The sequence below is a fragment of the Equus asinus genome, chromosome 4 (assembly GCF_041296235.1).
Source record: "Equus asinus isolate D_3611 breed Donkey chromosome 4, EquAss-T2T_v2, whole genome shotgun sequence".
Lineage (NCBI taxonomy): Eukaryota > Metazoa > Chordata > Mammalia > Perissodactyla > Equidae > Equus > Equus asinus.
In genome coordinates, this window is record NC_091793.1 from 42,871,572 (window position 1) to 42,894,385 (window position 22,814).

The 22,814-nt window shown below is 42.4% G+C and overlaps 1 protein-coding gene across 2 annotated transcripts in view; it reads left to right on the forward strand.

Moving 5' to 3' along the window:
• The first annotated feature begins 18,377 nt into the window (after positions 1 to 18,377).
• STAB2 (stabilin 2) overlaps positions 18,378 to 22,814 on the forward strand; it is a 147,812-nt gene continuing 143,375 nt past the window's right edge. For both annotated transcript variants that reach the window (XM_014865791.3, XM_070507167.1), the window contains exons 1-2: positions 18,378 to 18,661; positions 21,675 to 21,808. In XM_014865791.3, the coding sequence (XP_014721277.3) occupies positions 18,584 to 18,661; positions 21,675 to 21,808 (212 nt within the window). In that variant the 5' untranslated portion in view covers positions 18,378 to 18,583. The remainder of the gene's footprint in view (positions 18,662 to 21,674; positions 21,809 to 22,814) is intronic.

A 22,814-nucleotide genomic window follows, 5' to 3' on the forward strand; every position in this document is an offset into this window, starting at 1 on the left:
TGACACTTCTGGACTTTCAAATGCTGCTGACCACTGACCACTATCTATCCTAGGGTCAGTCACCAACATTACGAGAGATGGTTGAGTGCAGGCACTGGAGCGTGACTGCCTGGGTTGGAATCCAGCTTAACTATTTACGGAACTCCACGGCTCAGTTTTCTCATCTTTAAAATGGGGGTGAAAGAGTACACACCTCCTGGAGTCACTGTGATAATGTAAAGTGTAGAGCATATGTGCCATCTCAATAAATGTTAGCTCCTGTCATGGTTCCCACAAGTCACCCTACTCCCTCACGCACAGCATTCAATCAACAAATATCACTGATTTTCAACCTGAAATACTCCTCAGTTCATTCATCTCATTTTCACCCCAAGCTTCATTTCTCTAACTCAGGCCCTAACCAGTCTTCCAGAAGATCTCCATGCTTTATCATCACCCTTGAATCTTCCCTCCACCACTAGGCACAAAAATGCTAACATGACCTTAAGCCCCTAGACCTTGGCCCAAAGGACGGGTCTTCGCACCGTGCTCCTGGGGGCTTCTTGAGCGGCTCTGGGACGTGAGGGGCTCCTGCTGCTCTTACTTGAGCCAAAGAGCCCAGGTGTGTGGATTTTGTACACTGGGCTTCCTTCCAGTTTGAAGACAGGGCTGCGCTGCTTAAAAGAAAAAACAAAACAAACAACAACAAAAATATTTGAAAAATAGAACACAAGTTCGTAGGTACAATTGCAACACAGCCCCGGCTGCCTCTGTGTCTTTCGCCCTGTTTCTACTTCACTGCCCTCTGCCTAGATCATTGATCTAGATGATCCAGGACGACACTTTTCAAATTTTTTGGTCTCAGGACCCCTTTACACTTTTAAAATGTATTGAACCTCCGTATTAGATTCCTATTACTACTGGAACAAGTTACCACAAATGGTGGTACAACCACACACATTTATTATCTTACAGTTCCGGCCGTGACACATCCAAAACGGGTCAGCAGGGCTGTATTCTTTCTCTAAAGCAAGTAGTTATTAGATGTTCTGCTGCAGAAAATCTCTGAGTCAGGCTTTGCAAAATCAGTTTGTTACCCTAAACGTCTCTTTCTGTGGAGCTATCAGCGCTTAATTTTAATTTTCACCTTTTCAGCTTATCAGCTTATCAGTCTCATGCCGTTAAAACCCAATTGCTGATGCCAGAGTTTCTGTTCCATGTAGGACTGCTGTATTTTCTTCCCTTCTCACTCTAGCAGCTGGATTAACCAGCATCTCACACCTCAGAACTGCCGCCAAGTCACCTGATTCTCTGGCAGTTGGAATCTGAAAGTGATTCCCACTTATCGAGCACTTCCTGTATACCCAGCATTGTGAAAGCACATCCTGGGCTTTATCTCCTCCAGTCTTCACAACAATACTACTTTGCCAAAGGAACTATCTTTATCCTTATTGTACCAGTGAACAGGGAACATCCAGAGAAGTCGCAGAAGTTTCCAGTTCACACAGTGAGAGCAGAGGTTTTATTGACCCCAGAGATCAGACACTGTCCAGCACAACACAGCTTACGGTTTCCACTCGCGTGACTCAATCCTCCCACACTTGGCACCAACATGACTTTGCTGTTTCAGAAACTTGTTGTCCAGGAAGATGAAGATTCCAATAATTCTGTTGTTTGTTCCAGGAACTTTCTGAGAATCCATTTATCGGAACAATAGACTACTTGACCAGCCCACATCAGGGCGAACAGGTCTTTCTCAGAACGCTCAACCAGGTCATCAAACCACTGCTTCCTCTTCAAGGCTCACTTCCAAACCTCACCTGGCTGTGGGAATCAGACCTGCAGCATACTGTCTCAAAGGGTGCCCATTGTCAGTCAGGGCCCCGCTTTGAAAATCCCATGCCAACCAGACCTCTAAAACACTATAAATATCCTACCTTTGACACACTGCTTCCCTCTCTGCGATGTTACTAGAACTGGCAATGTCGTGATCTCCCCAACTACAGCAAGCAATGCATTTGGATTTGCTTGATCCACAGGTTATTCCAACATCTCTTCCAAGAGTTGGCAGTCAGTCCCTGGTTTCTCATGTATCAAGTGTGTGTTCCCAGTGTGCATCCATCTACTCTTCAGGTCCCTTGAACAAGTGAAACTTCACAGGTATCTGTGTCCAACAGAGCAGTGAATCAAGAATAAGGGCAACTCTGAGGTCTCTGCCTCAAGATCGATCTGGTTCTGGTCCAGCCCCAGGACTGTAAATCCTGGACTAATCCCAGACATTCTCTGGTCCCTTTGTAAGTTACCACAGTTACCATACATACCACGGCCAATTAGGGTCTATCTTAGAAAAGATCTAGAATTGCCTTGGAACCAAAGGCCTCATAAGTGCCTCCCTAATTGCCCTCACAGCTCCAAGTCTAGTGGAAATCCTGTCACTCAAAGCCCATAGACTCAGAACAGGAAAGACTTGGTTCTCCAGAGGCAGGGTTGCCAAATAAAATGCAAGATGCCCAGTTAAATTTATATTTCACATACTTATACTAAAAATCTATTTGTTGTTTCTCTGAAATTTAAATTTAACTGGGTGTCCTCTGTTTTTATTTGCTAAATCTAGCTTCCCTATCCAGAGGAAAAGGACAATAATCTTAATAGAAGGAAGGAGAATGCGTCCTGAGCCACAGACACAAAAAAGAAATAGGTCCATTACAAAGGAAACTGGTTTTAATTCTGCGTTACATTCGCTTCAATCCTGAGATTTTTAGCCATTTTCAGTCCTCAGATCTTGCCAGTTATAGGAAGACACACTTTTTTTCCTCTCTCATTCTGATTTCTCTGTAGCAATACTTAAAACAATAAAGAATTTTTCTAAGGTCATTTATACGTAGCCATAACATTTTTTAACTAGAAGAGAATTTAAAAGTAATCTCTGTCAACCCCTTTACTTAACAGATAAACGTCCTGGGACCCAAATAACTAAAAAGACCAATCCAAGGTTATATACTTCTTTGGGACAGAATTGAATCTAAAGTTCAGATTTTCTAAAACCTAATCATTATCATTTCCACTATTTCTCTGATCATCTTGGCTATAGCATCTAAAAAAAGTTATTTAGGGCTGACTTTGTATCACTTTAAACTGAGTTGAAAGAGAATCTCTCTTATTCCACATAACACTAAATGCACACTCCACCAGAAAGAGGCAATCAGCCACAAACCGATTTGCTTAAGTGGAGGCCAGGAATATCCTCAAAACACATGCATGACCCAGTACAACCCTTTTTGCAAAATCCAGAGAATCTGAGCCCTCAAATTCATACTCAACATCCACGTTGAGGACAGCCCACTAAGCTCAGACCACCTCCCAGGGCCGGCCTGCCCCACTCCTGTTCAAACAGAGCTTCCTTTTGTTGACAGCAATTGCACCAGCTGAGCAACTCTTTTGAGCCCTACAACAAAAAGACACGAAAAGAGGCAGCTTTCAAGATCTAATCTATGGGTAAGACCAGCCCTTCCCAGGCAAGCAGGATGGCTGTCAGCTGTTGGCCGCAAGGCCGCATTCCAGGGTGGAGCAGCAGCAGCGTGTGCCCTCTGCCCAGCGCCACCCCTGCTCTGCCTGATAAAGGCGGCTTCATCACACAGGCGACATTCCTCCGCAGAGCAGCTGCACTTACGTTTTAGCGCATCCCATTGTACAGTAGATTTAATGAGGCCTCTTGGGCACTGTGTTTGTGACTGACGGTCATCATGACACCAAAGAACTAGAGACACAACCATCCCGTGTTCTACCATCTGAGAAGCTCGCCTCACTAAAGAAATTTTTTTTTTATTATTTAAAAGTAAAATACGATCATAGTAAAACCCACACTACTGTTGGGTGGATTTTATTAATGCTCCTCTAGTCCAAGCAAGTCATTACGGCAAAGTGATTAAAAGCATAAGCTTTGAAGGCACAAACTAGTCCCAAGTCCACAGTGGCTAGATGGGACAAGTTATTGAACCATTTGGAGCTCCAATTTTCTCAGCTATAAAATGGATACCAAAACTGTACTTTCCCCAAAGGGCCATGGGGAGGCTGAGCGAGAGAACGCACAGGCGACACTTAACCTGACATCTGGTACCTTGGAAGAGCTCAACAAATATTAGGTATTATTTATTTTACCAAATATATGCGATACTAGAAAATAATAGCCAAAAACAATTATGTGTGTGTGTGTGTATACACATATGCACATATATATCCACTATTTCCTAAACCTGCTCTTTACCAGGTTTTAATCTCTTTCTCTACCAAATCAGAGAAAATGAGTTACTATTTGTAAGGTAAATACAAGCAGTGATTGGCATGTGATAAGTGCTGTATCATTCTCAGCTATTATTATTGCTGTCATTGATCACATTGTTATTATCATTATTGAACTAGAAACAAACTACAGAACCTTTGGAACCAGATCTCAATGAACTTGACCCATTGGTTAATTAATGGGTTTCTCTGCCATTTTGGGAGAAAAAGGAAGATGAAATCCTCTAAAGGATGGAGGTGAAATATGGTTAGAATTAGGCTAGGGCGGGGTCAACAAACTGGGGCCCACAGGGCAAATCTGTCCCACCGCCTGCTTTTGTGAATAAAGTTTTACGGAAACACAACCCCACTCATTAGTTTATATATTGTCTGTGGCTGCTTCTGCATTACAGTGGCAGAGTTGAGTAGCCACCAAAGAGATCTTATGACCTACAAAGCCTAAAATATTTATTCCCTGGCCCTTTACAGAGAAAGTTTGCTGACCCCTGGGCTGGAAAGAAGGGAATGGGCCTAGAAAAGCATTTGGCACATAGTAGGTGATCAGTAAATATTTGTTGAAAAAAATGAATGAACTGAATAAGTGAATAGGCAGGAAGCAGCTGATTTATTATTGGCCCTGACCTATCAAAGTCTTCATGAAGTCACGACCACTTCATATTGATGTGTCAGCTCTGCCATTGTCCCAGGGAATTGTTTGAGCCATTGTTGGGAATGAATAGGGCATAAATATCACTTGTAAATCAGGCGCATCAGCTCTGGGTTCCTGCCAGTCAGCTCCAAGTGCCCCATCCTCTGCCCTATTCAAGCAGGAGAGGGAGAAAGCCAGTAATAGCAGAAAATACACCGAACTTTATGTTGAGATAATATAGAGACCAGAGAGCAAAGGCGGCAGACTCTGAAGTGGTGTATTTGTCTCTAGCTGTAGCAAAGGAAAAGGATGCGCCTGATTCCCAGTCCTTTTAAACAGTAAGAAAAGTACAGCTTGACACTCAGAGAGATCAATGAGCACTGTCACTTTAAAAACAAGATAAAAACTTGAGTTTAGATTTGGTTGGGGCTTGGCTTGGACTAGATTATTTGAACACATTTGTCTGCTAAAACTTCTATCAAAATTCCCAGCTTAAAGGTGAATGCCAGGCCTTTCCCCATGGGAACGTGGCTCTGGGCAGGCCCAGGCTCATCTTTTGTTTCTGTTTTCACCCACAGAGCTTAGTGCATTGGCCTGTGTTGAGGGGCCTTATATAGGGAGCCTGCGCAAGACCAGATGAATGAAGAACTGAAGCAGGTCCTCAAAGGTGTGGTAGACCAGCTGTCCCAGAAGGCTCCTGGGTAATACGGTCAATACCTGGTAATATCCTTGGTTAAGAGATCTGGAGTTGGACTCCTGGCTCCACAGCTTACAATCATGTGTCATTGGCCCAGCATCTCCTTCACCTTCTAGTACCAGAAACCTGAATTTCCTCCAAGAAACCATGCCTTCCCCATTCTCAGCCATATGCTTTAGCTGATGACCTCTTTCCTAATCCCAAGGATGGATCCTAATTGATTTACATATATCCCATCCCTCTAGCCACATTGACTTTAATATAACAGGGGTTTATTTCTTGCCCACATGAATGGAGTCCTAATTGGTGGGTGACCTTCCTCCCTGCAGTGATTCAGGGACCTGGGCTCTTTCTATTTGATTGAACTGCCCCTCTTAAGCATATAGCTCTAAGGTCACCATGGGGTCAGCTCCATTCCAGTCAGCCAGAAAAGTAAGAAAGCATCAGGATCATGTCATTTCTACCCACGTTTATCAGCCAGAATTCTGTCACATGGTCAATCTAACTACAAGGGAGGTTGGGAAATGTAGTCCAGCTGTTTACGCCGAAGAAAGAGATGCTTGATTTGGCAAACAGTGGGTCAGTCTCTGCCGCAGACGGGCATTTAACTTAATCAAGCCAATGATGCATGAAGATAGGTTTGCTGGGAATTCTGAGGGAAAGATGTTCTCTCTTCCCATTGATTGGGTTTAGAGAGGAAGTGTGCCTGAGAGCCTGGGGCCATTAAGCAATCTGAGAATGGTGCCAACCTGGGAAAAGCAGAGCTAAGATGTGGATACTGGGGACACCATTTGAATCCTGAATCAAGCCATTCCTGAAGCCAGGCCTATCTCTGCACTTTTCATTTATCTGAACTAATACATTCCCTTTTTGTTCAAGCCAATTTGACTTGGTTTTCTTTCACTTGCTACTAAAATTGTCTAAGTTCTACCATTATTGTTGGCTATTGACAAACTCTGCACTCTTCTAGCAATTCTTTTGATGGCAACGTAGCAGCAAAAAGAGAGGTTAAGTGTTAAGGATCTACAGCCAAAGTGCCTAGATTTGAACCCTCAAACTCTGCCACTTGCCCTTGGGTACATTACATCTTTGTGCCTCAGTTTCCTCATCTATAAATAAGGAAGAATAAATAGTACCTACCTCTGGGGCTGGCCCCATGGACGAGTGGTTAAGTTCACGCACTCCGTTTCAGCGGCCCAGGGTTTCGCCAGTTCGGATCCTGGGTGCAACACGGCACCACTCATCAAGCCGTGCTGAGGTGGCATCCCACACAGCACAACCAGAGGCACTCACAACTGTGAACTGGATAGCTTTGGGGAGAAGAAGAAAAAAAAAAGAAGATTGGCAACAGATGTTAGCTCAGGTGCCAGTCTTTAAAAAAAAAATAGTACCTACCTCATAGGATTGTTAAAGACTCGTGAGGTAATTTATGTAAATACGAAGAAAACTGCATAATGCTTAATACGATTATAAAAATATTTGCCATTATTACTATGGCAAAGTGCCACACCTATGTTGCTCCCTTTGCTGTCACCTCAAAGAAGGCATGGATGCTTCCCCAGGCTCTCCTCTTTCTCTCTTTTCCTCCACAGCCTCTCTTCTCCATGCCTATCTCTCCTCCTATCTTAATTGGCATGGATTGTGGGAAAAAACAAATTCTTTTACCACCCAAAACAGAACCACTAGCCCACCCTGGATGAGATGAACTTTTTGGACTCTAGAGGTATCATATACTAGAAACCAGATACACACCAGCCAAAACTATCGAAGGTCCAAAGCTGCATTTTCCATTTATTGTGACTGAAGATCTTCTCCCGGATATGGCAGGAGGGGACCCAAGTACAAAGGCCAAAACGCCACTTTCACTCTACTAAAATGTAACTGGCATGAACTGCTCCACAAACCAGAGGTAGCTGTTTATTTTCTCAAATCAACTGTCAAGGCCCCATGAATGCTATTTGACATGAAATATAGCATCTCTTTCTAGAAGATTCCCCACCCCATCTTCCTAAAGGCCGAAAATCCCCCAAGGACTGTACAGTCCAAAAGGGGGGTCCATATGGCTCCCACACTAAGGCTGGGAGAGAACTGAGTCTGGGTCCTGTCATTGCCCCATGCCACCACACGGGGTCACTGTTAAAGACGGATGCTGCGGGTCCTCGCGGCCACGGCGCCCGCTGGTCCTGGTTCCTGTGCAGGCCGTCTGTCCCGGCTCTCCCAGGGCAGTCCATCCCGGTGCCAGGGTTGCCACTTTTAGGGGGTGGCTCTTTCAGTTCACACGCCGAGCTGCCTTGCAGAACATCGCCAACCCCAGGCTCACAGAATCAGGATTCATGCCAGCATCTGCCTCCTCACGGGCAGAATCACCTTCCGCCTTTTCCTCTACATTTTTTACCATTTTTCCTCTACATTTGACATTTTTTCAAAGCGATCTCATTACGCCTCCTTCCCTTCTGAGGAGACCGTCCTCAGTGGCTCCCAGGTGTCTTGCGTTTAGAAGGGAAATTGCCCTCAGCGATGCCAACAGGCACCTCTCTCACGACAGAAAAGGGCAAACAACACATTTGAAATCAGGCAGCGCATCCTGCGACGGGATAAGTCGGTCTCTTGCTAACTCCTCTTGGGCGGGAAGGGAAGTGAGAGCAGAAAATGAACTTGAGGTAGTGCAGCTCACCTTCGGCCCCTACCCCAGCCCACCCAGGCTTGAGCGCTCTCACATCGAGATTGCTTGTCCTGTGTCTGCTGATGCAACTCCTTTGGATAATTTTATTAAATCTACAGGACACTGAAGAAAATATAACTTTTGTGTTTATTTTTGATAAAATCGCATTGATTCACCTTTCTGTACCGTTGTGGACTCTCAGGGTGGCTCCTCCGCCTTTAGAGCAGAACCACCAAAGACCACAAAATGACCCATGACTGAAGGACACTAGATTTTTTCTTTAACTTTTGTTTTTTACCTAATCTGCCTCCCAAAACATGTAGTGAGCGATTTTTTTCATTATGATTTTTTCCAATAACCTCAATGCATACAAAATTTGAATAATCATTAAAATATACACTGTATTACAACAAATGCTGGCAGTGGGTATATTTTTTAAGAGTAGGACTCAAATAAAATCTTTGTTTTTCCACTACCAGAGGTTTCTTTTCCCTGTTTTCCTTTCTCCACCATCTTCTGCTCTGTCTTCCTCCCTCATTGTCTTACACTTTTTACCCTCTTGATTGTCAGATTTTTGCTCCTTGATTGTTGGCCATATTCAACAGAAATGTTTTAATTAACATATTTATCAAATAAAATGTAATGTTCCCTGCTCTTTAAGCAAAAAACCTCCACGCTGCTAAGTCCAAAGACATAGCATCAGTCCTGACTTTATTCCACCTGTCATTGTCATTCGACACAGGTGAGCATTCCATCCTCCTTGACCTTTTGTACCTCTTACTGTCAATGTTCCCAAAGCTCGGTGATCTACTCTCTGTCTACTCTCACTCCTTTGGTATTTCCTGTCCCAAGGCTTTAAATAAGACTTGTAGTTCTGGTGATTCTCAAATGTGTATGTCCTGCCCAGGTCTTTGTATGGAACTCCAGACTTATTTATACATCTATTCCTTGACACCTCCACTTGGATATCTAATAGCCATTTCAACTTATCATACCCAAAACTGAATTCTTAAATATCCCCTGCAAAACCCTGCTTTACTCACACCCTCCCATCTCAGTGGATAGCAACTTCATTCTTTGAATTACTCAGGCCAAAAATCTTGGAGTCATCCTTGACTCCTCTCTTTCTTACTCACCCCCCATCCAAACTATCAACAAATTTCACTGGCCTCCTTGTGAAATAGATCAAGAACCTGACCCCTTCCCGCCACCTCCACGGCTCCCACCTTGGTTCAACCCACCATCGTCTCTCACCTGGTTTGTTGCAATGACCTGCTGAGAGGGCTTCTCACTTGCTCCTCTGAGGTCTGCTCTCAACACAGCAGCTGGGATGATGGTTTCCTAGGAAAAAGCCAGATCATGGCTTTCCTCTACTCACATCCCTCCAACATTTCCCAGAATCCTCACCAAGGCCCTTTACCTTCCATCTCCCCATTATCACTTACACCTGAAGGCCTTTGCTCTTTCTGTTCGCTCTACCTGGGATATTCTTCTTGGATATCCACTTAGCAAACTCCCTCACCTCCTTTAAGTCTTTCTCTCATTTCACCTTCTCAGGGAGGATCATCCTGACTGCCTTATTTCAAACGCCTTTCCTAACTCTCCAAACCCCCTTTACCAGCCCTTGCTATCTCTGCCTTGAAATACTTAATAATCTTTTGACAAGGGGGCCCTGCATTCTCATTTTGCACTGGGCCCCACAAGTTATGTAGCCAGCCTTACTTAAATATCTCCTCTTGCCTCCATTTTCTGATTGTAAAACAAAGATAATTCTAGTACTTTCTCCACAAGAATTTTTAATGGATTAAATAAGATAGTGTATGTTAAGTACCAGGCACTTAATACTTATAAATTCATCCAATAATTAATTGATTGTCTACTATGTATCAGACACTGTTCTAGGCACTGGGAAAGCACCTGTGAAAAGTTGCCTCCATGGAGCTTACGTTCCAGTGGAGGAAAGACAGACAGAAACAAACAAGACACTCTCACAAAGAATAAGTACTATGTGGAGAACTGAAATGGAGTGATGCGACAGAGTGGCTAGATGACCACATTAGCTTGAGTCATCAGCGGCTGTTTCTCTGTGAGGTGACATTTAAATGAGAACAGATGACAAGAAAAAAATCAACCATGCAAAAATCAGGAAGAGCATTTCAGGCAGAGGGAACAGCTACTGAAAGTGCCAAAGATGGAAACTAAGTTGGGGTGTTTGAGACACAGACCAAAGGCAGGATGGTATAGCAGAGTGCATTAGAGAGGACTAGGCCAGAGAGAAGACTAGAGTCTGGATCAGGTAGGACCCATGGCAGTGGCTTGGTGCTTGATTAAAAGTGTGAGGGCATCTCATTCAAGAGTTTTAAGCTGGGAACACTTGATCTTATATATTTAAAAGAAAACTCTGGCCGCTATTCGACAAAATGGATTTTGGGGGGCAAAAGTGGAAGAAGGGAGCTCAAGTAGGGCGCTACTAAAATTACGTAAGCAAGAGATGATGTGGCTTGAACTAACGGGATAGTGACGGGGACAAAGCAGCGTGGTCGGCTTCATAATCACATCCTACCCATTAAAGGTAGACTCGATAAGAATTGCTGATGTTGGCAGTGAGGAAAAGAGAAGAAACAAAAATAATTCTCAAGCAGTTGGGTGTATAAATGTTCGCTATGATCATGTAAATACCAAAAATCATTGTGGAAATACCAAATTAATTAATTAATTAATAATTAATCTTGCTTAAGAATTAAGATGTTATCGTGAAATAACATCCTCACCAGAAAGGTGCCCTGGGTATGGTGAGCAGCCAGTACTTGTTGGTTGACTGAATGACTGAACAAATGGCGGGAGAGAGGATGCTGACAGGGAAGTAGAGGGGAACCTGAAGAGAAACTGCCTACTCTACAATTTCGCCTAAAGCAGGACCTGCTGACTGGTCGCCACAAAAAGGAAAAACAAAATCACAAAAAAAGAAAGTTTGCTACATGGAAAGATTTGAACTAACAAAGGAAAAGGAAAGGAGCAGGAGGACGTGTGTTTGGACACATCGGGAAAGCTGACTCTCGAAAGGGCCATGATCTGACGAGTGTGCAGGAAAGCCTTTTGCCCTGTCAGTTCCTAATAACAACGGGTGCGTTTATTTACCTTCTCAAAAGCCCCACACACAGGAACCAGGAGGGGTGTTCCCGGCCAGGTGAAGGCATGGACATTTATCCATCTGTGCGTTCAGCCCTTTCTGCAGGATGGGAAGCATTACAGGGAGGCAATGCCTGGACCCCAATGTACGTGCTACCTGGAGACATAACATTTCAACCAAAACTGGTAGTCTCTTGAACCTGATATCTGAAACTCACAATAATAACCTTCCTAGAAAATTCAGTCCTGAGAAGTGACAATGAGCTAAGGGTGCTTCTCTAGGAAGATTAGAAGTTAGACTACTTTCTAATCATGTATGGTGCTAAACAGTTACATCTTAGGGTACGTACACCATATGAAGTTGCTGGTATTAGTACATTTTTGACCTAAAAGAGTGACTGTTTCATATGGTTCAATCTGATATCTGCCTCTGCAGGCTGTTGAAATAGTTTGGGCAAAATACGCCCCATGGCAATAAATCTTAGCTTAAATGTATCCCCATGACATTTTCTTCATCAAAATCCCAGAATATTTGTATGCTTCCTTTGAGAAAGTAATTTTGAGGGATTGAAGCAATTTCAGATGACTTGGGGGAGAAAATAATATATCTATATTCCTCTAGGATGCACCTAGCATTCATGCCAGCCACCAAAATGTTCGAAGTCTTAAAGACATTTGGATGGGGAGAAATCTCCTTAGGGTGAGAAGCATGAAAAGAAATGTTGTACAATCCTGTAAATGTGGAGAAGCAGAGTGAATATCATGTCATCCATCCCCCTTTTTTTACCCTAAATGCTAAAGGACTTGCTCAAGGTCAAGGTCAACGGTTTGGGGCAGAACTGAAGCCAGATCTTTGTATGTATTGAACCAATTCTCTTTTCTGAATTGGTACTCATCATATATGGAAAGAGTCTGGGAATTTGTGGATGAAAATCACTTCATTTTTAAGAAATAGAAAAATATTTAACATAAATTAGAAAAGTTTGATTTTGCAGATATCAGAATAGTGGTCCAATAGAACAGGATGTGGAAAAATTCACCGAGACACAAGATTTTAGAATGATCCATTTAGAGGGGTTACTCTGGCAGAGCTGAGTGGCATAAAGAGCAGGAAGAGCTGGTTTTGTAAGTGGCTCAGGGATTTTAAAAAAAGAAGAGTGTGTTTTAATAAATGTTTTTTTGAGGATGATGGTATTTTACTTGAATTATCTAATCTACTTTCTATATAGCTGAGAAATTTTCACTGCGGTGAGTTCTTCTGTCAAACATTTGTATTGACTGCTTACTATATATCAAGCTCTCTTCCAGGTTTTTGAGATATCAGTTAATTAAACAGACAAAAATTCCTGTCCTTAAGGAGCATATATTCTAACTGGGGAGACAGATAATAAACAATAAACATAATAAAAAAGAGAATTGTAGGATGACTAGAAAGTGATAGATGTCAAGGGAAAAGAGAAAGAAAATCAGAATAAGAGGAAGCCGGAGTGTGGGGTGGGATGGATGTAGGTTGCAGTTTTTAAGAGGAGTCTGCAAAGGTCTCATGATGAGGATGGATGTGAACAGGGCTTGAAGGAAGTGAAGGAGTTAGTCAAGTGGTTCTTTAGGGGAAGATCTTTCCAAGTCTAGACAAGTCACTGAGGTACCCGGCAGGTCTGTGCTCCAGTGTGTGCTCTGTAGAGCTGGTGTTGTACCGGTTCCTAGAGCATGGCAAGTCATTTCATATGGACTGTTAAGCCACGATCCATCCATTTTGCCCGTGTTATGCCATGCCATGGACGACAAGATCAATAGACCATGCAGTGACCATTGGGAATTGGTGGCCCAACATTTCAGTTCTGACCCAAGTATGGCTGTTGTCTGAATCTCAACCATATTCTTTATATTCATTCTTCAGGACTTTTGTGGCCATGGCCTTGTCTCAGTCTGACAGCAATAAACAATTCCCAATTCAGTTCAGCATTTTAATCACTGAATTAGATGAAGCATAGATAATCCATTCATTAGCTTAGGCATCAGATATCAGGATCGTGGTCTACCATAACAGGCAAAGCATACGACCAGAGTAAGATTACCTGGCATCTATTACTAGTTCATTCTAAGTTATTGAGCCTGAATACATTATTCAGTTCCTTTATGCCTTCATTTTAACACCTACCAAATCAAGATACTACTTTTTGCCCAGCCTATTTCACAAAGTTGTTATAAATTTTAAATGAGATAATATGTGCAAAAGTATGGTGGAAGCTATAATGCACAATACAGTGTGTTTATCCACCTCTATGTCCTCAGAGCCCAGCATAGTATCTGGCATTCCATAAATATTTACTGAATGAATGAATGGATAAGTAAAATTTACAGTGTGATAGCAACCAAGAAAAAAAGCCATCCTATTAGACGTGACCTCTGTCTACACAATCAAAGTAAAGGTGGATACTTGGAACAGCTACCTCTATAAATCAGGCCAAATAAAGTAGTATTTAGACTCTCACTCGAAGACTTTTTAAACAGAGATTATTTCAAAACATGCTATTAAACGATAGACTACTCTCAGTTTAGCTTAAGTCCTTTTATCTAGAAAAATGCAAGATATTCTTACCCAAAGCAGGGAAGGCCGAAGGCCAAAGAAAAAAGAATTCCATATTGCTCAGCAGATCAGTACAAGAAAGAGATTTTTTAAAAAAAGAAACAAAGAACCATGTGGGTTCCTTTTAAATCATTTCTATATCTGGAATATAAATAACTGTTGAATTGCTTCAATGTTATGATTAGATGCGAAGGAGAGAAGAAAGTATTTTGTACTCTGGCCAAGACGTTTCAGGTGCCAAGAGTTCTGCCCAATGAATAAACAAAAAGAATGTCCAGGTGAATCTAACACCAAGCTGTTTGTATAATAAAACTGGACCCTGTGAAAAATGCCTACTCAGCGTGAAATCCACAAGCCAGGCAGAAAACTCCATCTCTCCTAGTGGGAGACTACCTTTAATAGTACTTGAAATTTTGAACTGAGATTTTGAAAGCCTGTTTCGTTAGTTCTGTTTGCTCCACCTTGGCCGGAATCTAAATTTTATCCAGGACCACATTAGGCTTGAAGGGGTCCTCGTAGGGGTGGGAGGCATTCCCAAATAGTTCCCACTGATGTCTCCTATGGAAAATTTTCAGGGATTTACGATTGCTTTCCCTTTCCTAAATTTTTACTCCCCAAAGCACCATTTTCATTTGGAAAAATTCTAGGAGTTCTTGGACCTGTTGAAGCGATGTAAAGCAATTTTTCCAATTTTCTAGATAGCTGCTCAAGAAAGATCAACACCCAGCTGCTGTTCTGAGCTCTTCTCTTTCCTCAATCTAGCAAAAACAGGACTGCTGAGAGAATGAAAAATAAATTTGAACCAGAAAATGAACCTGTGATCCCAATTTCTGGCCTTTTTATTTTTCCCTGCAAAGCAGAAGGTACAATCGATCCCCACGTAAACGGTTAGGTTTGTTCTACTTTGGAAGCATAAACTCCAACCACGTTGGCCATCTCACAAGGTCCCAAAGGACCTTGGTCAAGATTCAAGATCCAAAGCAGGTCATGTGGATGCTTCAGTGTCAACCTCTGGCTCCACTCTGCCTGAGTTCAAATGCCCACTCCACCACTTACTAGCCTTATGACTTGGGACAAGTTAGTCAACCTCTCTCTGCCTCAGTCTCCTTATGTGCAAAATGAGAATAGTAATAAGACAATAATGATACCTATGTCTTAGACTTGTGGGGAAGATTAAATATGGTAAGTGAATTAAAGATTAAGCATATCTGGCACATGTAAAAACTATGTGTGTGTTTGTGATGATGGTGATGATGATGATGATGATGGTGATGGTTGTGGTGGTAAAGATGGTGATGGTGAAGATAGTGAGTCTCCCTTCCTGGAAGGCTACTCAAAGCACACATGAAATGTTCTGTTATTCAAAGGGACCAAGGACTGAAATCTCAGTAACTGGTATGGTGTAGAGAAAGGAGCAGTTAAACACTAACCACCCAGAATCCTGTAGCCACAGAGGATGTTCAATAGTGTTACCCAGAAGGTGCCCCTCTTTTGCTTTTTACAATATGGGAAAAGTCTCTGCACATTCCAATCAGGAAATTAATCCTCTCACCCAAGAGGAAAATACCACCTCTCTCATTGCCACCGCTGAGGACAGATCGCAGGGCAAAGGAAGTGAGTGCTAATCAAGGAGGACATAAGAAGGAAGCGGTGAGAGAGCAGAGGGCAGCCCTAGGCAGAGGAAAGCCATGCCCAGGTCTTAAGTGACTGCCAACTGCACAGTAGGAGATATTGGAGAGAGCAAACTGCCTGGGAAACGTTGTTGATTAAAAACCCTTGTCACAAAACGACTTTGAATGGTTAGAGAGATTACAGCAATCCACAAAAAAGAATATGGACCACAGTAAAGGAAGTGACATCCCACCCAGTGAGGGACACAGATTAGCAGAACTGGGTCAGCCCAGGACACAGGAAATCCAGCCTTGCCTTGGAGCTTCACTGGGCTAAGGGTGGAGATTTGCGTAGCTGTTTTCTATGACATTAGCGTGTTTTAGTGATATAATAGCAATGGTTAAGAGTGATTGAGTACCCTCTTTGTGCTAGGAGCCATTCTAAGCACTTGTTGATTGCAGGTATACTTGGGGGAGGCACTGTTAGGGATTTGAAATAACTTGAAAAACCTCCGTTCATGGCAATCAAATGAGCCTAACAGAAATAAAATCAATTAACAGAACTATTCAGACAACTTCTAAATAAAGCCATGTGAGTAATATATATATTGTTTTAATGCAACTAATTGCTAAAGTGTATGAACAAGTCCCAGACTATGGTGTCCCCAAGGACACTGGCAGACTAACTTCTTCATGCTGGTAATTTAAAAATAGACGACTCCATCTTCTAAAGTCTAGGACAGTATTTCCCTAAAAGAGATCAATAGAACACTAGATCTGGAGGTGCTGAGGTTGGTTTGCAAAGAGGCAAAGAATCTCTTCGTCTAAAACATTTGGAAAATATTGCTTTAAGCAAAGTTGAATTGTTTTTGTTTGGTTTTCTTACATTATGTTCTACCGTAGGACTTCCTAGAATCTTTAATGGCCTGATGAGCGTGATCAATCCATAAGAAATGGACATCAGGGGCAGGGTTTTCCAAATCATCTGATGGGAGAATTCTTCCCCAGCACCCCCTGCTCAGCATCTCCCAGAACTATTTAGAAAATGCAAGTATACGTTCATTTTATTATTTTCCCAAGGATCTAACCCATTCCAAGCCCCAGATACTTATCCATGTCCTTCAGGAAGAAAAGAATCAGAAAGAAGCTTCAAACTTCTTTCCCTGGTGTATTAGTTAACACCAGGTGTATTAGTAACAGCTTCTGTAACAGATAAACCTCAAAATCTCATTGGCTTCACACATTAATAGTTCATTTTTCCTCGAGCAACAGCCCCATGCAAGTGGCATCACCTACAAAGCTTTGAAAAATACTCCTTCTGTCCCTCACCCCCAGAAGTTCTGAACTGATTGTTCTGGAGCAGGGCAGGACATCAGAAAAAAATTTTTAAGCTCTTCCAAGACTCTAAGCCAGGGTTGAAATCCACGGAACAAAATGATTGTAAGGACTTCCTCATCTGGTATCCTTCCATTCAGAATGCTGGGCTAGCCTCTGAAAGGCCTGTCTGTACTGGAAGTTTCTTAGATTATTGATCCATATAATGGAATGTTGTTTCAAAAATTCAAAGAGAGAAAGACTTTGCAGAAGGGTTATTTAACCAAAACTAGTCTCCATAACTGCATGAGTCTCCCAGTTCACTTAGTGTCATGAGATGTACCCTCATGAGCCTGTCTTGTTGATAAGGCCAGACTTTATCCTTTCTGGTTCCAGGCCTGACACTTTTTCATCACGTCAACAGGACTGGAACCCCCCTGCTATTTATTTATGCATTAAGTATTTATTGTTTTAGGCAGTAGAGGGTAGTCGTTAACAGTCCTGGCTCTGGAGCCACGCAGTTTGAAAACTGGATCCACACCTAATAGCTGTGTGACCTTGGAAAAGTTTCATAACCTCTCTGCCTCAGTTGCCTCATCTGTAAAATGGGGAGAATAATCCTAACTATTTCACGAAATGTTGTGAGGATTAAACAGGTGAATCCATGGAAAAGTCTAGAATAGTGACTAGCACATAGCAAGTTTTCAAAATATGTTGGATGTTATTTATTTTTATTATTTTCAATTGCAGGTCTCTACTCTAGGCTGCTGGGGAAACAGAGAAGATGAAGGCTTTCCCCTATCTTCAAGGAATTCGCAATTGGGTATGAGAGACAGACATACAGACAGACAAATTGTGAGAGATGTGATTGGGCTTTCGTAACATTGTGTGCAAAATGCTGGGAGGGTGTCCAAGATGGTATTGGAGGGGCAAGACAGGAAGCCTTCCCTGAAGAGGTGGCATTTATCTGGGCCTTGATAGGTAAGATGAGACCTACAGGCTCAGTCATTTTCTACTGAAGTGACATGGAAAAGGGGAAAGAAGAGTGGAAAACCCAACTGTCGGCATCCGCAAAGAGACCCTCCTTTGCAGTAGAGTTTGCCAGCCGCACTGGGTGAGGCCACAACCCTCCTCCAAGTCAAGGACCTGGCTTTCTGCAACATTCCCTCTGTACTTGGAGTGGTACCCATTTATGGGCATCCCACAAATCCTGCCCAACAGCCAGCTTGGACCTTTGCATTCAGAGAGAGAGCCCTGCAGCTTTCCATGGTGTAGTTGTGCAAATGTTGGTATGGCTGTGGGTCCAGGAGGAGGCAGGACCAGAGGCAGGATGGGCAGAGCAGTGGGAGACAGGAGCTTGTCTTGGGAATTTCACAAGGCATAAAAATTCTGGATCGTGTCTCTGCCCCAGCCCCTTCAGGATATCCTGTCATTCAGCCAGGACATATATACAGTTGAGAGTCGCCAATTTCACCACGACCCTTGGATTTGTCATTTTTCCTGTGTAGAGGCAGGTCTCACATATCATCAGTTTCAATCCAGGAAAAGGAGAGGAAAGGATTTAAAAGCAAACACTGAAATGAGAAAGAATTCACTGGGAGTTCATCAAACTAAATTAAAATAGCTAAATAATTCTGACAGGTGCCTGGCGCGGAGAAGGATCGAATATTTCCTCACCATGCTGCCAAATTTAATACTTTTCTTTCTTGGATTGGTCGTACAAAACTTCTGCTCCCTGCCTGAAACGACAGAGCAGGTAAGATGAGACTTGAAATTTTTTTTATTTGTCGATTTTCACGATGTGTTCGAAAGCTTTTGGCTTTCCCATGTTGTCATGAGTAAAGAGTACTATCTGGACTTCATAAAATAAAGAGGAATCCTGTGGAGAATAGGATCCTAAAGATACAAGGCGCGCTAACCCAGTTGGCTCCACTCATGTGCTAAAACGCCATTGTTGGGATCTCTGATTCTAGCGTTAACATTCCTCTTTCCATTGCGGATTTTGGTATCCTTTTGTTTGTTTGTTTTAGCAGTCTCATCACTGTGAATACCTCCCATTACATCATTCTGAGTGTAGAAAATAACAATGGTTGTAGAGAGATGGGTAGAGAGAAGCTCTGGGGAATTCCAGGTTGTGTGATAGCTGGTTGAGAAACACAGTATTACCAAATGCATCAGGAATTCATCCCCCTACCTTCCATGAGGTAGACAAAGTAGTCAAAGTCCCCAGGGCAGTCGTTTGGGTCGCCCTTGTGATGTACACCAGCACATCAGCCTCTCATGAGTTGTCATCATAGCACAAGTTTAGTATCAGATCCGCAGGAAGGCCAGACTAAAGGAGGTGTCTGTGAGAGGCAATCCAAGGGATTTATTTAAACGCATTGCACAAGGTATGATTTCTGCTCTATTAAGGATAAAACTTAAACATGATTCTGCGTCTGTGCCAGGCAAATTTTTATCAACACCAATTTCGCTCCACTTGGCTGTACTTTGATAATGTTTTTCACAAAAACATTGGAAGATGGCATAATGGCTAGCGCTCCAGCTCTGAGGTTAGATACGGGTGGGTTTGAACTGTGGCCTTCCTTTGTTTGCTTAACAAATATGTCTGAGGACCAGTCACTGTGCTCCACAGCTGACTAGCTGTTCGACCCTGAGTGAGTTAGTTAGTCTCTCTAAGCTTCAGTTGCTCCCCTGACAGGACTCCACAAACAGCAGTAATTATCCTCATCATCACCATCATCATCATCATCATCATCCAGTGCTTGCTTTAGTGCAGAAATCAGGCCTTGACTGATGTTTAAAGCTGAGTTCACTTTTCAAGAGAGGACCATCTGAGAGGTAGAATGAGCCCTTCCATTTGAAAAGGACAATTGATAGTCAAGGGATTTTTGAAAAGAGAGTACTAATTCTGGCCTACAAAGAAAGAAAAGACAATGGAATGTCACCCCATATACTTACGTAAATGGGAAACCCCCATGTAAAGAAAATGATGCTTAAAAAAACATAGAGGTGTCATGACCATTAAAGGGAGTTAATTCAAACTATCTCTAAGGGTGGCTTTTATTATTATTCCAAAAGGAACATTCCAGTGTATTTTGGTTCATAATGATCACCAAAGAAAACTGTCAGTCAAAACAGATTTTGTTTTCCTATACGCCACTTACAGTGTGCAGGCAAGAGAAACAGCTAATCGAGGAATCAGAAGACCACTGACTTAACTTGGGCAAGTCACTGAGCTCCCCTCACTCAGTTTTCTCCCCTTAAAATGAGGATGATGATTCCAGCCCTGCTTATCCTTAGGGTAGTTGAGATCAAGTAAGATGACTCCTCTGGAAGCATGCACAACCATAAATTGCTCTGTAAATGTAAGATTTCTTCTTATGCAGCCTTTACATATATCAGTGAACTTAAAAGTAGTTCTGACATTCCCATCACACCTAAACTAGTGCTAGGCCCATGGGATAACAAAGAAGAGACATGGTCCTCTCCCAGAAGGGATTTTTAAATGGAGAGCAAAGATAACAAACTTGCTCCACCAGCCAACCATAGGAAGAGTAGAAACTGAGAAAAGGAAGAGATGAGTATGGTTTTATGGAAGTGGTGGTGTGAAACGGGGCCTTGAAGGATATGAGGTTTGGGTAGTCAAGGGAAGGGAAAAGAACATTCCTATCAGGAGAGGCAACAAGCAAAACACAGAGTTGAGGATAGAGAAGCATTATGGGAACTTGCGTTTACTGCCTACAATATTCCAGATCCTGTGCCAGGCAATTTGCACATCATTACATCATTTAAAGCTCTCAAGAACCTGGAGAGTGGTTATCAATATCTGCCCTTACAGATGACAGCAAAGAGCAAGGAATTCATTCAAGACTGTGCACATTGCAAGATACAGAGCTTGATTCCAAGCTTAGGTCTTTTGACCCCCAAGTTCAGTCTCAATTCATTGTACAAAGCTGCTTAATCGTAAGCTAGATGGGGAGATGAAGGAGACTTCAGAAAGGGGAGGAAATCTACTTGGGAGGATCAGTACCAGCATCATGGACAATGGGGGATCCTGAAGACAGGGCCAAAGTGGGTCTGCATGATTCCTTTTAGCAATTAATTCTCTGCTTCCTGATGTTGCTAATTGACTGTATGTCTGTGTGTTTTCCTACCATTCATTCATTCAATCAACAAATATTTTCTGAGCATTACTATGTGCCAGACACTGTTCTAGGTGCTTAGGGTACAGCACAGGACAAAACAGGAAAAGATCTCTGGAGCCCACCTTCTAGATGGATTTTAATCCAAAGATTGCAAATGTGTTTGGGGTAGGAACTGTATGCCCCGTGGCATTTAGCGCTCAGACTAGATATTCTTGTGGAATCGATGCTGAAAGAATATCCTTGAGACCTGTTGATCTATGACTAATTGACCTTGAATAATCTGCTTTAATTATTTCCCATTTGAAAAGAGTATTCTGCAACATACTTAAGGTTTCCCATTTGGATATGAGTATGTAGTTACATTACCTTACCTTGCTAGACTCCAAACTCTAAATCAGTGATGGCAGATGGGCAGCACAAGCAGCTCTTTCCCTTGCCCACAGCCATGACAGCCCTTGCTTGTTGATCCCAGCACTATTTCCAGAGAAGATTGAAAGCAGCCCACCAGTCATTACCAATCAACCTCATTGCCTCTCTGTCATTCCATTGACATGAAGCCAATGGAAGATTGGCCAACCAAGCTCTGCTAATGGGACTTGATTTGTTTTTATGTTTTCCCAGGCAAAAAGATGCGATAAGAAATCTCGCCTTATAATTAGGACCGAGTGCCAATCCTGCTCACTCAACTTTGGAATTAACTGCCCAGATGGTTACACCAAGATTACCAATGGCTCCGTAGGGGTTCGAGATTGCAGGTACTCATGAGAAAATAAGTGTGGGGAGTCTTGGAACCCAAGGGATCGTGAATCCAAATGGAAACTTCCTATCTCAAAAACTACAAAGCATTTCCATGATTTTTTCTTCCTCTAAGATTGCATTGAGCCCAAACTTAGGTAACTCACAACTATGACTTTGAGTCTAAAAAATATATTATTATTGATTCACATTTAAATCAAATTCACTATATTACATTACATATAAACATTCTCCCTTCATCCTGCCCTTCTTTATTTTGAAAACCTGGATTTTGTTGCATTTGAGTAATGTTCTAGTTAGAGCATATTAAAAGCCTTGGGTCTGATAGTCAACTCACTAACTAGCTGTGGACCCTGATACTAATTGGAACCCAAAGAGGGAGATGAATGAATTACAGCTTTGCTGCACTTATGTGGGCATTGCTTTGCTGAAATCCTCTTAGGATTCAAAACTCTTGTAATTCAAGGCTAATCCTTGCAAATGATGACAAGCAGTTCTGCTCACCAGCTAATGGATGCGGCCATGCAGCTCAAGTGCAAACACAATTTTTAATTTACTCAGTCTGCTAATTAAAAAATTAGACAGTATTCAATGAGTTTTTTCATTCAAGGATGAAGGATTAGTACTATTTCTTACTAGTACTAGTGAAACCTTAACACTGTTATATCACACTATTTTAAATTCACATTTGCTTAATGTAACTGCACTATATTCTAAAACCCCAAATCATCATTTTTAACAGAAGTTTCCCAACATTAACTGGACTGGAATTGGCAAGCATATGCAGCAGCTGACCTCTCAGTGACCAAAGTGGGCGCACATTTGTGACCAGATTTTCTGAGAAAGTATATCAGAAAGGGGTCAAAGTTAAAATTATACGGCGACTTTATTGAGAACGTTTTCGTACTGGTTACTTTTTTTCATGGCCAAGGTGGGTGCTTGGTTATGTGCCCCCCCCCACCCCAACCCTCCCCGCCCACACACACACGCAGAGGATAAGATTAC